At 44.3% G+C, this 13,435-nt stretch overlaps 3 protein-coding genes across 3 annotated transcripts in view; 2 read left to right on the plus strand and 1 right to left on the minus strand.

Moving 5' to 3' along the window:
- Positions 1–608: 608 nt before the first annotated feature.
- Positions 609–3,563, plus strand: fmc1 (formation of mitochondrial complex V assembly factor 1 homolog). The gene is made up of 2 exons (XM_034540528.1): positions 609–791; positions 2,862–3,563. Exons 1-2 carry the CDS (start codon positions 663–665, stop codon positions 3,063–3,065), a joined length of 333 nt encoding a protein of 110 aa, XP_034396419.1. The 5' UTR covers positions 609–662; the 3' UTR covers positions 3,066–3,563.
- Positions 3,564–4,938: 1,375 nt separating this feature from the next.
- Positions 4,939–10,396, plus strand: LOC117734976 (heme-binding protein 1-like). The gene is made up of 4 exons (XM_034539351.1): positions 4,939–5,083; positions 7,976–8,114; positions 8,753–8,933; positions 9,201–10,396. The coding sequence occupies exons 1-4, from the start codon at positions 5,006–5,008 to the stop codon at positions 9,376–9,378; spliced, it is 576 nt and encodes a 191-aa protein (XP_034395242.1). The 5' UTR covers positions 4,939–5,005; the 3' UTR covers positions 9,379–10,396.
- A 374-nt stretch (positions 10,397–10,770) lies between these two features.
- wbp2nl (WBP2 N-terminal like) overlaps positions 10,771–13,435 on the minus strand; it is a 4,309-nt gene continuing 1,644 nt past the window's right edge. The window contains exons 5-8 of the mRNA XM_034539350.1: positions 13,339–13,435; positions 12,841–12,963; positions 12,255–12,331; positions 10,771–12,159 (exon numbers count right to left, since the gene is read on the minus strand). The exon at positions 13,339–13,435 is cut by the window's right edge and continues 101 nt beyond it. Coding sequence (XP_034395241.1) covers positions 12,103–12,159; positions 12,255–12,331; positions 12,841–12,963; positions 13,339–13,435 — 354 coding nt within the window. The 3' untranslated portion in view covers positions 10,771–12,102. The remainder of the gene's footprint in view (positions 12,160–12,254; positions 12,332–12,840; positions 12,964–13,338) is intronic.

Consider the following 13,435-nt stretch of genomic DNA (forward strand, 5'->3'; position numbering starts at 1 on the left):
TCAACAGACTCTGCTTGACCTTTCCCCAAGTTTCAGACATCTGTGAACCTGAATTTGAAAACACAATGAGCTGGATAAAAAAAAAAAAACATTTATTGGACAAAAAAAGTGGCAATAAATGTCACTGTTGACATTGTTTTTAATCCTGTGTTTTAACGAGGGAGTTTACGTGACTTTTACCTCATCAGCCTCCGTACTTTCTGCACATGGGAGCTCTCAGTGGGAGCAACCGTTTCAGCATCTTGAAAACGTCAGCTCCTTCCTTCTTAACGTGGCTTCACCAGACGTGCCCCAGCGGCTGTTAACACGCTCTTACCCTGGGCTGAGTGGGCTCCTACAGCGGGATTACGACTAAGGACCGCTAAGCACAGCGCTGGTGGAGATAAGGAAAGTGGAATTATTGGTGACACAGTGGATGACAAATACACTGACAACAACATCTGAATATGCTGAATATTTGTACATTTTTTTATTCACTTCAGGATACGTTAAAACCGTTGCGGGTGGGAAATGTTTTGTCGGGGGGGAAAGCGTATGTCGTAAATGTATTAGTGTGCCACATCGCCACCTCGTGGTCGCTTTACGGTACTCTGATCGACCGCTCTGTATTTGATTGAGCGCCTCGGCTGCAGGAGCCGCACACATCACAACACCGTTAAAAGATGGCGGGGTTGTCATCGCCGCTCCGAGTCTGCCGAGGAATACTAAAAGAATTGCGTGCCATCCATGGACCCACTTACAACCGGTCGCTGGCTTACAACTACGTAATGGACCAGTTTCGTAAGAACAAGGTGAATCTCCTCCACCAGCTTCCTTTCAGATGACTTCAGTTAGCTGACTGCCACAACAAAGTGCGTGGCTCGCGCTAGCTAACCGAAAAAACTCAAACGGTAACTTCACCCGTTTTTAGAGTAAAGTTGAAATAACGTTCAACCCTTCGGCCGTCCACGGGCGTGGAATGAACGCGTGCGACCCAACACGACACCGGAGCGGCTCGTTGCCTGCTTTGCAATCTGTAGAAGCTAAAATGTCTGCGCAAGGTGACTACTGTGAAGTCGAAGGACATGCTAACACGAGCAGCTAACGAGCTCAGAGTTACGTGAAGTCCTCTGTCTGCTTGTTAATTCACTCACTCGAGCGCAGCACCGGGTGGACTAATTAACTGCGTGTCAGTTATAGTCGTGTGTTGGCCTCGTGCGTTAACGTGAACCCAAACTGAGGACATGTGGAGCACCATGCGCGTAAATATAAGGTCATATGAATTCACTGAGGCAGGTTCAACAGATGTTTGGTCATCGAGGAATTTGTACTCATCCGCGTGAATAAATAGACACACTTTGTTTTGTTTTTTAAAATCTGAAGCCTCAGATTTTTTTTTAGAATTGTTTAGAATTCATTATGCATCATCACGTTCATCCTCCCGTTTGTTCTGTCAAAGAGAAGCCCTAAATGTACCTCTGTTTGATTACAACCCCTCTCCCTGAACACGTTATAGCTGCTTAAGCATATAGGCTTAAAGCTCAGAGTTATTAATGCTTGGCAGAGCATGGCTCACCAGGCTGGTCTAATGCATGAGTGGTCACTGAAGCAAAATGGCTTGGAGCAACTCGTGCTTGTCAGGGTGTATTTGTCCCAGCTCTGGAAAGACCCGGAGGCACTGTAATGCATATGTGAAACTATAGGGACTGCACCGATGCTCACTGTCCATGTGGTTATTACTGGAGTCATTGCTAACTCCTTGTTGACCACCAGCTCGATAGACCTTCAGGCTTTTTCTTCATACATGTTAACTGGATTTCATTTGTCTCTATGGTGACTAGGGTTTCAAAATTCCGGGAATATTCAAAGTTGGAAACTTTCCACAGGAATAAACTGGGAATTTTTGGGTAATTTAACTGTATGTACCTTGTCATAAGCAGACATGCATGCAAACATTTATAATACAACTTTTAAAAATGACATTTTTTACTTTTTTGACATTTTGTGAGTAGAACTTTATTCTTTCATCGAACAACAAAAACATGAACGTTGAATAAAAAAGGTGTATTCCCTATGATCACCACTCCCCAACCCAAATTGTTTTTGGGGTGTTTTTCCCTGAATCCTTTCAGGTCTAAATGCTTTCTTCCTGGACCTCATCAACGTCCTCCTCACTGCTGTAAAAACTTAGTCCACTGTATACAAATAAACTTGGTATTAAAATGAACATGGCTTCAGTTTACCAAGTAATCAATATGCTATATGTGTGTTGGGAAAAGTTCACTTTCTACATGAACTAGTTCAGTTCATAGTTCACACATTTTAAAATGAACTAGTTCAGTTCACAGTTCATAATTCAAAATTTTGAACTAAGTTCACAGCTCCAAAAAATGAACTAGTTCAGTTATTTTTTTCAATATGTTGCGAGCTATAATTGAAATCTCTATCTGTCTGCAATACCGCTCTTGGCCTCTACACAACTCGGCGCTCTCACACTTGCCAGGCATAGGGCTGAAACGTTCAGACGCAACACTGATGACAAAGACGTTCAAAAACAACAGAACGTTTTATGTTTACGTTTATGTTTATGGCAGACAATGTTCCCAACCAGCTGCATTCAGGGTCCAGCTGAGCTAGGCGTGCATAGTCTTGTTCTCAACTACATTTAAGTTCCCTGTTATATGCTTTTGGAAAAAAATGTAGGCACATTTTTTATTTTTTTAATTCCCGAGCCAAAATTTCCGTGGAAACTTTCCGCCCCTTTGCAACCCTAATGGTGACAGATTTAGTTAACGAAGCAATAAAATGTGCACGTTGTCCAATGGTGCGAGCCCCTCCATCGTTTGATCCTACACTTTTTCCTTCCTTTTCCCCTCTTGCAGGTGACGGGAGAAAGGTACTGCCGGGCCCAGCACGAGGCAAACCACGACTCGCACACCTACCTGTGTCTGCTGGCGTCTTCCAGGACACACCAGGCCCTGCACAATTTCTACCACGTCAAGGGAGAGTGCAGTACAGAACAGGCGGCTGGCATGGTGGGGCTCCGGTTGCCCACTCAGCCGGGAGGTAAAGGCTGGGAGAAGTGAGGACATGGGGCGGGCGGAGGGGGGGACCACAGCTGGAAGAAAACCTTGACACTCTAAAAAAAAATGACACCTGTGGCGGATTGCTCTGGTCTCATACGCTCCCCCTCGTGAAAAAGTAAACTGTAAAGGGATAAGTGTTCAACTGGAGATCGTGTCATCACGGACAGCTTCGGGGGAACTCGCCTTGTTCAATATGAGGATAATCTGATCTGAGAGCATTTGAAGCAACTGTGAAAATGTATGCTGTGATTCAAATAAATCTGTTTGTCTAGTTGAAAATATACTACAGCTTGTCCACACCGTTTGTGTTTTGGCAATTTATCAGTGAAAAGGCCAAAGCAACCATTCAAATGGACTTCAGGTACATTTTCATTGGGATTCATTTAGTTACTAGTCACTGTTTGTTACACTTCCTGGGAGTTTTTAAGAACTTGATCACACGTTATAACATTAACAAATAACCTGCTTGCGTATCAAATAAACTGGACGTTAAATCCATATTTATCTTACTAGTCGTATGTGGATGAACAAAGCTCCGTGAGAATATTTAACCTACATTGTCTGTTCGATGTAAAATGGTGAAGTCACATGGGCTTGGTGAATTCATGTCATGTAGTTGTTTGTGGGACTTTACAGTTTGTCCAGACATAAGCCGCCTCTCTGGAAGTTTAGTTTTTGCTTTTGGGAAGAACGGAATACAAACATGAACATATAAATCCAAAGTTAAATGTATTTTTAAAAAATGTAAAAGTGATATCTCTGCAATAAGCATCAGTTTGATGAAGCTCACATTGGACAACCTCTGCTGAGTCTTTCTTTAGGTTTTTTTATGACACTGTAGTTCATCCAACATCTCATTCAGGGAGTTTCCGTCTTTGGTGGAAAAGTCTCAAATCCTCACAGCACTCCAGCCAGCTCTCTTCTCTGTTACATCGTCCCTCTGTCCACAGAACCTCATGCAGAACCTCACCTTCCTGACCCAGCGTTATCCATCCCACTTTTTTATTTTCATTAAATCTGCCCTTCCCGTTTCCTCTTACTCTCCAGTGGTGACTAACATTGCCTTCAGTGTGAATTTAAATAGACTAACCCTAAAGCCAAGCAACGCACAGTGACACAGGGAGTAAGACCCAAGCGCTGCTCCCAAACGTATGCGCACACACACACACACACACACAGCACTGAAAACAAAGTCCAATGCATCCTGACAAACTAACAGCTTGTGTCAAAATGTATAGTGCACAAAATGCTTGACGTATACGTCCTTCTCGGCTCCTTGCTGTTTTATGCATCTTGGAGCCCATTGCAAGCAGAATGAGCCCATGATAAAAGCTGAGTGGCACTTGACGCTAGTCTAATTTTGGGGGAGGTTTTGGAAGTGGTGACTACCTTAGAGGCTCTGATCCAGCATCTCTCAGCAGGGGTCTGCGGGAGCAGTCAATGTATATTTAATGTCAGCAGCAACCCGAACTCTTCCGAGGGCGGCTTGATGCCGCACTTGGGGGGATTTGTAAACGTTATCGAGCGGGAAGGTGGTGATATAAGTGAGCGTCGAGCTGGTTGCAATAGGGAACGCGGAGGAGGGCGGAGACACTCCTCCCGTGTCACAGTGGAGGCTGATTTGTTCACGGCGAAGAGGCGAGGACTCAGCATCACCAACTTCTGCCTCCGAAGGGGAAACGGCGTCTGTTGAGAGGAACAAGGCGCGCGCGCTCTTAATGCGGACGAGAATTTGCGCTTTTTGGAGCATTTGGATACTGTTACTTTCTTATATTTAATTTTATATTTTTTTCTTTCTTTTTTTCTTCTTCTACACACGCACACATACACCCACGAACACGGGGGGTGGGAGGAGGGGGGGGAGGGGGTCTGCTAGGAGATAAAGTTGCCGTGCAGTAAACGTGCACAGGGACGAGGAGGGAGGACCCGGCCGAAGCGACATGTTTGGCATGCTCAAGAACTCGCTCTTCGGAAACACCGAGGAGACGGAATATAAATTGCTCAGCAGCGAGACGCAGGTAAGCGGCGCGCGGACACCTGTCAGACACTAAAACGTGGTTCCCTCCGACGTCTCAATGCTGCTAATGCCGTGCTTCTTGCGGCTGGGCAGTGAGCGCGGCGCCGTACAGGCGCACTTCTGTTTGCGTCCATATTTTTATCCACCTCTTAACGTTGACTGGGTTATGTTTGAGCAACTGCGTTTTTACAGCAGTCGTGGACTTTGACACAGTATTTTCACATTATCACAACCGACCCGTGACCTTGACTGACAGCCTGGCAGTTAACCGCTCGTGACCTATAAAGATGCCCGCTGAGCCGCAGTGTGGGGCAAAGCAGCCAGAGGTCCTCTGCCAATCAGCAGCCTGCAGCGATGAATACAGATGGTGATGCTTTTCGAGTTTCGTGTAACCGTCGGACAAAAACACACAGACACGTACACGCACGCACACATTAAAGTCAGAAAGCTAATTTTTTTTTACCACGCTGTGGGTCACTGTTCCACCCATCATGACATTATAGATGTTTTATGAATGTGTGTGACAAAGAAGTTCTATACGCGGGCATGTGCGTGCGCGTGAACCCACAGGGGCCACGCTGACTGACCCCTTGCCCTGGACGAGGGCGCGGATCAGACGTGATTGTGGTTTACCAGTGAGCTCAGATAAGCACCCGCTGTGTACGCGAACCATGGACACATGACCTCATCGAGCAGGAAGGGCGTGCCCTCTCCATGTCAGCACCCCGTCCCCCCTCCCACCCCACCCCTGGTTATGTGTATGTAGCCCAGTGTATATATTGTGTTTGCCTTTCATTGACATATGCACATTCCAGTAAACAACCAGTGACGTGTGCTGTTATTAACTGACTGTTAGGCCATGCCTAGAACAGCCATTTCGAGGTTCTTCTCTCGTAGCCTGTTGACCTGCACCGTGCACTATTTTAAATGTGCATGTCGCCTTGTAATGTCACAGTTGGCATGGGGTTTAAAATCGTCTTTGTGTGTTTTATCTCTGAATAGCAGCTCACTTTTGACTGGGGGACACAAAGGCACACAGACAAAGAGGACTTCTAGACAAGAAGGACATCAAATGACCCAAACTGACACATTTACACACACACACACACACACACACACACACACACACACACACACACACTGGAAGTCTGATCTGTTCTGACACTGACCACTGACAGCTATTGTCTCAACCTGGTATTTTTAGTTTAACGGTGTTTTATTACACATTTGAAAATGGGACAAAGATGGTTATAATTAATGATCTCTCATTTACATCACTGGTCCAAGTACACATGATGGCAAAGGTCACTGGAGTGCCTGTCCGTCCTCCAGGTGTTCATTAAACAGCCTTGAGCTTGAGGCTCATCAAATCTCTGAACCTGACTGACTTGTTCAAACACAAGCTATTGAAATCAGAGCTTGACACCTGATCCGTGCAGCAGGCGCCTGACTCCGACACCCTACACTCTTAATTAAAACTGTCCCAGAATACAGAGGAGTACCTATGCGCACACGTACACAGGATAACAGCAACAAATAGGAGGAGTTCGGTGGGGAGCTCGCTAATTAATATGGATTATTTTAGCAGAACATGAAATGGCAATTTAACAGTCACCGTGTTGATAATGCCTTTTGTGCATTCTCCTCTGGCACAGAGTAATTGTCCGTGTAGCAGATGGCAGAAGGCAGCATCTAAACACACACAACCTGACACACACACACACACACACACACACATAGTACGGACATATTAATTGCACTGCTCAACTGAAGTCAGGCTCCTCTGTCTCGGTATGTCGCCCGTACACAATGTTAATGGTTGTCCCGCTGACAACCTTTGTAATAACTATGCAGGAGCCGGGGTACCTGTCACAAGTTAGAGCTCCATGATAACATGGTGCCATCTGGTATGTGCTGGGGGATGAGTACCGCCGCACTTTGAAAAAGATGTGTATAAACAACCCACACATACATAAATTGGGGAAACATTTCAACCCTTTGCGTGACATTTTGAGAAGCCCACGTACGAATGAGCCCATGCAGTGGAAATATTTCCACTGCTGTCTTTTTCGGCTGCTGGTTTCATTTAGGAAAAAAGAAAAGAAAAAAGGAACCCACATCAACTTAAAATGAATTAACTGTATGTTTGACAGAAGCTTCTCGCGGATCGATGGTAAACACTGGAGAGAGAAAACATCACAACGACATTAAAGTGAAATGGTCAAAGACATCGTAGAGACAAACACAGAGCTCTACACACAGTAATCACATTAGTGGGATGAGGAGCTGTATTTGAAACCTGCATCGCAGCCTCTACTTTGGCCAGATTCCTTCAAAACCTATTAAAGTCACTGCTCAGCTGAGCAGCACAGTTGAGTGACCGTGCTCCACATTCGGCCCACTCAAATCATATTTAATGCAAAACTGTTGCATCTGCTGGAGCCGTGTGTCTGGGGGCGGGGGAGATGTGTTTGTGTGTCTGTGTGTGTTATGTAAGACATCTCTCGGCCATTATTCTCTGCAGGCTGACTGAACCATGCAGAGCAGAATAAGAAACTGAATCAAATCAGTGTAAATACATTTCATCTTATTATTTGGCTGCCCACATGGGTCTCACATGTGTGGTCGCACAGACACACACTGAGTTATGACCCCGCCAGTTGGAGGCCTTCTTCATTTGGACCAGATTGTCAACATCAGTGTGTCAGAGGTAAATGAATCACATCCGAGCTCAACCGCTCGCGTCCCCAGGAAGAGGACGGCCGTGTGGGTGCACGTGCATAGAAGACATTTCTGCATTTGTGCACATCACATTGTGCAGCTGCGGTTGGCCTGCTGATGCCTCAATCCTCCCCTCCCCCCACCACCCGATTTTTTACCTTCTCCTCCCCAGGATGGAGTTAGCTTTGAGGTGCGGCGGTACGACGGGGCCAAATACGCTGTCGCCTCGTCTGAGGGGCGGTCCTTTGACCAAGTGACGGGGGAGCTGGTGAGGAAGCTGCTCATGTACATCGGTGGGAGCAACGATCAAGGTACGGCCGTCACAAAAAAACAAGATATGTTCACTAATATTGTCATTTATTATTTATTTTTTATTTTTTATCACATGCATAAGAAAAGTATGACGCCAGAGTACTAATTTATGGAGCATAATAGAAAGAAAAAAAGAGAAGTAAGACACTTACATTTATTTAAATGGTGGCCAGTCTTTACGGAGGCCCGAAGCGGAATTAATCAGCATCAGAGATGAGATCAATATATGTCTCCATCCTCACACTGTCCCTATTGCTACAGTTTAAGCTGTCCCACTTGAAAGTAAGTAGCTTCATTGGACAATAAATCTGAATAACACTCAGACACTTTCATCCTTGGAGGGCATGTGTCCCCGCTTTAGGTCAGCAGACAAACAGAAACTCAGCCAACTAAAAGTACAGTCTGAAATCTGCAGAATCTTCCTTTAATCTGTCTGCTATTCCCAGAGATACAAGGCCTTTTGTTGCTTTTTACATAATGATATTATGTTTGCTACACACACAAAATAAATCACACAAATCCTGACCTTTAGATTTTTGGTGGATTGCTCGAGGGGGTTTCTCATCTCTCCTCTCCTCTGCTCCTTTTTGTTGTTGTTAATAAACTCACTTCCTGTCTCACACTGCCGTCCGCTAAGGTGTGGGCATGGGTACAGCAGCACCCATCATCGTCACAGTGTACCCGCGGAACGACGGTGTTCTGTCTCGCCGCTTGGTGGTCGCCATCCGCATCCCCTCCAGCTACCAGCTGAGCCCCCCGACTCCCACCGACAGTGCCATCGGGATCGAGGAGCGGCCCGGCATGACTGTCTACACCCTGTAGGTGTCATTTAAAGAGTTTCATTACACAGACTTTAAGATAACCTCCCATGTGTGAGGGAGCATGAGTCGTTAGTTTTGTAAAAACGTTTTGACCCTTTTTGGAGGCCCAAGTTAACATATTATTTCTCCTCACGGGTGCCTTTTGGGCTCCCTGTTGCATCCCAGCACATCCAGTAAAAAGTACACATCACCCCCCTTCCAATTTAAACCAACGCTCTGAACTATCCACCAAATAACAAAAAACGCCTATATTTTTGTTCACAGGCAGTTTGGAGGCTTCGCGGGGGAGAGTGAGTACCGCGCAGAGGCCTTGCGTTTGACCCGCACGCTGGGTGAGACGGCCCCCTTCCAGCGCAAGCAGTACTTCTGCTGCAGCTACGACCCGCCGCTCAAGCCTTACGGACGCCGCAACGAGGTGTGGTTTCTGCAGGAGGAGCCGTAGGAGCCAGTTCGTCAGAGCTCATGCTGAATCCTTCATTCAACCTTCATTTAGCCCTTCGCTTAGGACAAGTGCTCGATTGATTGGTAAGAGCAATATGGTGACATGATAGACCTTTGAACCCAAAATGGACAGACATTACCCATGTTGCCTTTACCCATCAGATCTTCGGGCTTGTCACGCGTGCAGTAGCTACACTGATGTTAGGCGTTGGAGCAATGGGGCGATTTATAATTCACCATCAATGCATCATTATCGCGTTTTCTTTATTTTTTTGTTTCTGATTTAAACTCAAGCCTGTGTAGCTCAGAAACAAGGCGTAATAAGAGAGATTGAAGGCTTCTTAAGAAGTGACGGTATTTATTGGAGCTCCATGTTGTACGTTTCCATCTGAACGAGTTGCAACCCTGCTGACAGCCGAGGGAAACTAGATCTCAAGGAAACTACCCTTTAGATAACAGGTGTCAAACAGAAAGTTATCCAAGTAACTCAGTGAATACTCTAATGTAGTCTGTATTCGAATATAACTTGATTGACGGTTGCATTCCTTTTAGAAGTAAATGTTTGTCCTAAAGGTTTGATAAAGACCCTGTAGAGCTCCCTAAAGAACACACAGTAGGGTTGTGTACATCTTAATCTAGTTTACTATTTAGTGACGGCTACAGAGAAATGTATATAATTGAGATTAGATACATGGTAGTAAAAAGCACACTTCCTGTTCCCCCGAGTAAGGAACTGGAAAGAAACAGGAGTCGAGCCATAAAGTAGAACTAGTCTTTATGAATTAGTGAGGACAGATGTGTGGAAGCTAGCTAGCTGTGTGTGTCGTTTATGTGTTGATACATGCAGCATGTGTAAAGTGAATATTTTGTGTTTTAGTGCATGATGACAAGGCCATCTTTATTTATTCTGACTCTTGAAACAATGTTATTTGATACTGTACTGTGGGATTTTCTGTAATGATTGAATATAATGTTGAGGTTTATTAGTGCTTCAACATAATAAATATATTATTCAGTGAGCGTGCAGACAATTCTAGTTGTCTTTATTATTTTTATTTTGTGAAACATCAGGGACAGTAGTCCAAGATATACAACATGTACATGTGTAGTTTCACATCTCTTGGAAGGACATCGGATTTGGTCACTTTAAAAGGTGCAAACTAAAGACAGCATTAAGCAGCTAATGGTAGTACCAGAGCAACGTAATGAATGAAAACATTGAGCTTTGTGGTAAAGGGACGCATTTACATGGATGCAATGTTAGAACACAAGCACACCTGGATGTATGCAGCAAGAATTCAGCAAATGTCAAATCAGGTATTTAAATTTAGGATTAGATCAATTTAAATTTAAGACATTCAGTTTAAGATCAGACAAATGACAAACGTAAAAATTCAATAAAAGGACTTATTTATTAGATTTTAAATTGACAGACAAAATTCAGCAAAAAGGAATAAGAACTGCAAAAGAGATATTAATGTACAGACATTTGATTAATTCAAGCAAACAAAAACAAAAAAAGAACATCCTCTATCCACTTCAACTGTGTGCAAATAGTCCTTCAAACAGTTGTTAATTGATGAGATTCCAAGACCGCTTGGCTTCTCAGCCCACTTTAAAATCAGGAATTAAGGGTTTGCGTTCAGAAGTTTCAACAGCAGGCAAAACCCGGACGGGCCCTTAATATAACGCTGTGGCCCTGTAACCTCACATTAGAGTAACTACAGAGTAGAGTTATGGTTTCAGCTCGCCGTGCATACACAAATACAATAGAAGCTACTGTTGCAGTAGAGCACGGGGTCATGCAGGTGACCCCCAGCTTGTCACCTTTAACCTTGTTTTGAGAGGTTGAATTATTGCACATACATCCTGTAGACGCGTTACATCAGAACTCGATCTGATCCCCCTTTTTTCCCCCAAACAATGCACTGCTCCTTTTCATAACAAAAGCCTGTACTACGCAATATCATATTGTGATGGAGACAGGGAGATTTGGGTCATACAATGAATGGAATCACTCGGACTGAAATGTAACTGACGTAGTACAGGATCACACTGGTTTTATGAAAGGGAAACTTGAACTCGCTATTCTTGCTACTCATAGTATGTTGGATACTGCATCACTAAACACGATTCAACCGAGTCCTGGTTTTGTCTATGGACAACAACGCAAAACTGTATAGGAAACACACACGGCACCTTCAATGATACTGCAAAAATACTTAACCTTTTATAATAAGAGTAGCTATTGTTAAGAACTACAGAAACTGCAATCAAGAAATTGCCAGAAAATGTTTTGGTAATAAATCGGTCTTAAAAATGCATTCCCCATCCTGCCTCCTCCTTTCAGCTCTTCACAAGGACAGTTTATGTGCCCTTACCTACGTGCTAGAGAGTTAGACAGAAATAAATCATTGAGAATGTTAATAATGATGAGTCTAGCTAGAGTTACAAGTTGTCAATCCTTTTAAATGAACTTAAGAAGCGAAAACAGTATTTAAAAGATGTAATTGCTTTGTATGCTATTCCTGTATCCAAAATATCATTAATTAATTGGTGAATTATTACTGACATCTTTGAACCCCCCCGCCCCATTACTAGCGTTTCCTTTTCTGTATTCTACAATGGAGTAGGTACTGTATCCTCATCGCTCCTTGCTTTAGAATTTATTGAAGATACAGAGGAAGAGAGAGAGGAGTGTCGTTGAAGTGATGGTGCCTGAGCTTCAGTTACTTTTCTTCTCAGGAGAGTTTGGATACGGTGCATATGGTGGAGGCCGCTCCTGCGTGGGAATAAAAGGAAATGAAAAAACATGGTACAAGAGACAATAAAGAAGTCAATTCCACACAACTTCAACTGGGGGGGGGGGGGCCTCACCATGGGCATGTAGACATTGTGTGGATTGCTGGGATTGTAATACGCATTGCCAGCTGCTTCAGCCGCCTTGGATTTACCTGTGCATGTAAATTGACGTGACAAAAGACAGACAGTGATGAACGACCGACCATATTTAGGAACAGACGCTGAAGCTCCAAACACGACAAGGGGACATGATGCGAGGAGCACAGTATTAGTAATATGAAGACAACTGACAGCTCCAGGAATCATTGAGACAAAGTCTACAGTCGCACCCTGAGGCTGCACAGAGGCGATCGTCCTACTCAAGCTCTTCTTAAAATAGCAACACACCAAATGGACGGTTTACACAATGCACTAAGAGCACAGGGTGAGACCATTTTCACAACAATCCACAAGGTGTTAGTAAAACTGCACAGGGAGGAAGGGGGAGATTTGTTTATCCTTTGGAATCTTGATGTGTAGCGGATGAGACATCAGCCCACTTTTTTTTGGGTGGCGTGCTATGAAGTGATTCACTTTGAGGCAGACAGATCAGATCTGACGGGTGCGGTGACACAGACATACGAAGAGGAAAAATAAAGGAGAGAGAGAGAGAGAAATAGACCTGGAGGTGGTGGTGGTGCTGATGCTGCTGCTTCCCAGTTCTGGGGGGGTGCAGTCCAATTTTGGGGTGGCCCTGGGTAAGGTGGAGGTGGGGCCATGTAGTCAAATCCAGATGGGTACATTCCTGGAACACAGAAGACAACAGGGGAAAAAAAGAGACACTGTTTCAAGATCAAAAAGGAGGTTACAGTCTTTAGTTACACAGCAAAGACAAACTTCACATGACAAAGAGAGAAATGGCAGTTTTGGGACTCAAGGTTTTTTTACTTATGTGCATTGAGGACATTCAATGGAAAAACTTGAATATAAATATATAGGCTAGAAACTATGACAGTATGTGCACATCTTATGAGTATGTACACAAAAAAAAAGAAGGAAGAAAAAAGGTATTCACCATGAAAGTGAAGGCCGAAAAAGAAAGTGAAAGATATCTAGTGGACATTGAGTAAAGAATATTTAATTAATTTACACTTTGAACAACTTATACTGGATGCTGTACCTGCAGCAGCTGTTGGATGAGGGTAGCCCATGTTTCCAACATCAGGGGTGGGGCCCTGGTAGAATCCATTCTGCTGGGGAGGGGATGGGTAAGGATA

The sequence above is a fragment of the Cyclopterus lumpus genome, chromosome 8 (assembly GCF_009769545.1).
Source record: "Cyclopterus lumpus isolate fCycLum1 chromosome 8, fCycLum1.pri, whole genome shotgun sequence".
NCBI classification, from domain to species: domain Eukaryota; kingdom Metazoa; phylum Chordata; class Actinopteri; order Perciformes; family Cyclopteridae; genus Cyclopterus; species Cyclopterus lumpus.

What these genes read in the sequence shown, in the direction of transcription:
- LOC117734976 (XM_034539351.1), top strand. Translation starts at nt 5,006, where the DNA reads ATGTTTGGCATGCTCAAGAACTCGCTCTTCGGAAACACCGAGGAGACG. An exon ending in TGCTCAGCAGCGAGACGCAG is followed by an intron (nt 5,084 to 7,975) that starts GTAAGCGGCGCG and finishes TCTCCTCCCCAG; the next exon opens with GATGGAGTTAGCTTTGAGGT. An exon ending in CGGTGGGAGCAACGATCAAG is followed by an intron (nt 8,115 to 8,752) that starts GTACGGCCGTCA and finishes CCGTCCGCTAAG; the next exon opens with GTGTGGGCATGGGTACAGCA.
- fmc1 (XM_034540528.1), top strand. Translation starts at nt 663, where the DNA reads ATGGCGGGGTTGTCATCGCCGCTCCGAGTCTGCCGAGGAATACTAAAA. An exon ending in ACCAGTTTCGTAAGAACAAG is followed by an intron (nt 792 to 2,861) that starts GTGAATCTCCTC and finishes CCCCTCTTGCAG; the next exon opens with GTGACGGGAGAAAGGTACTG.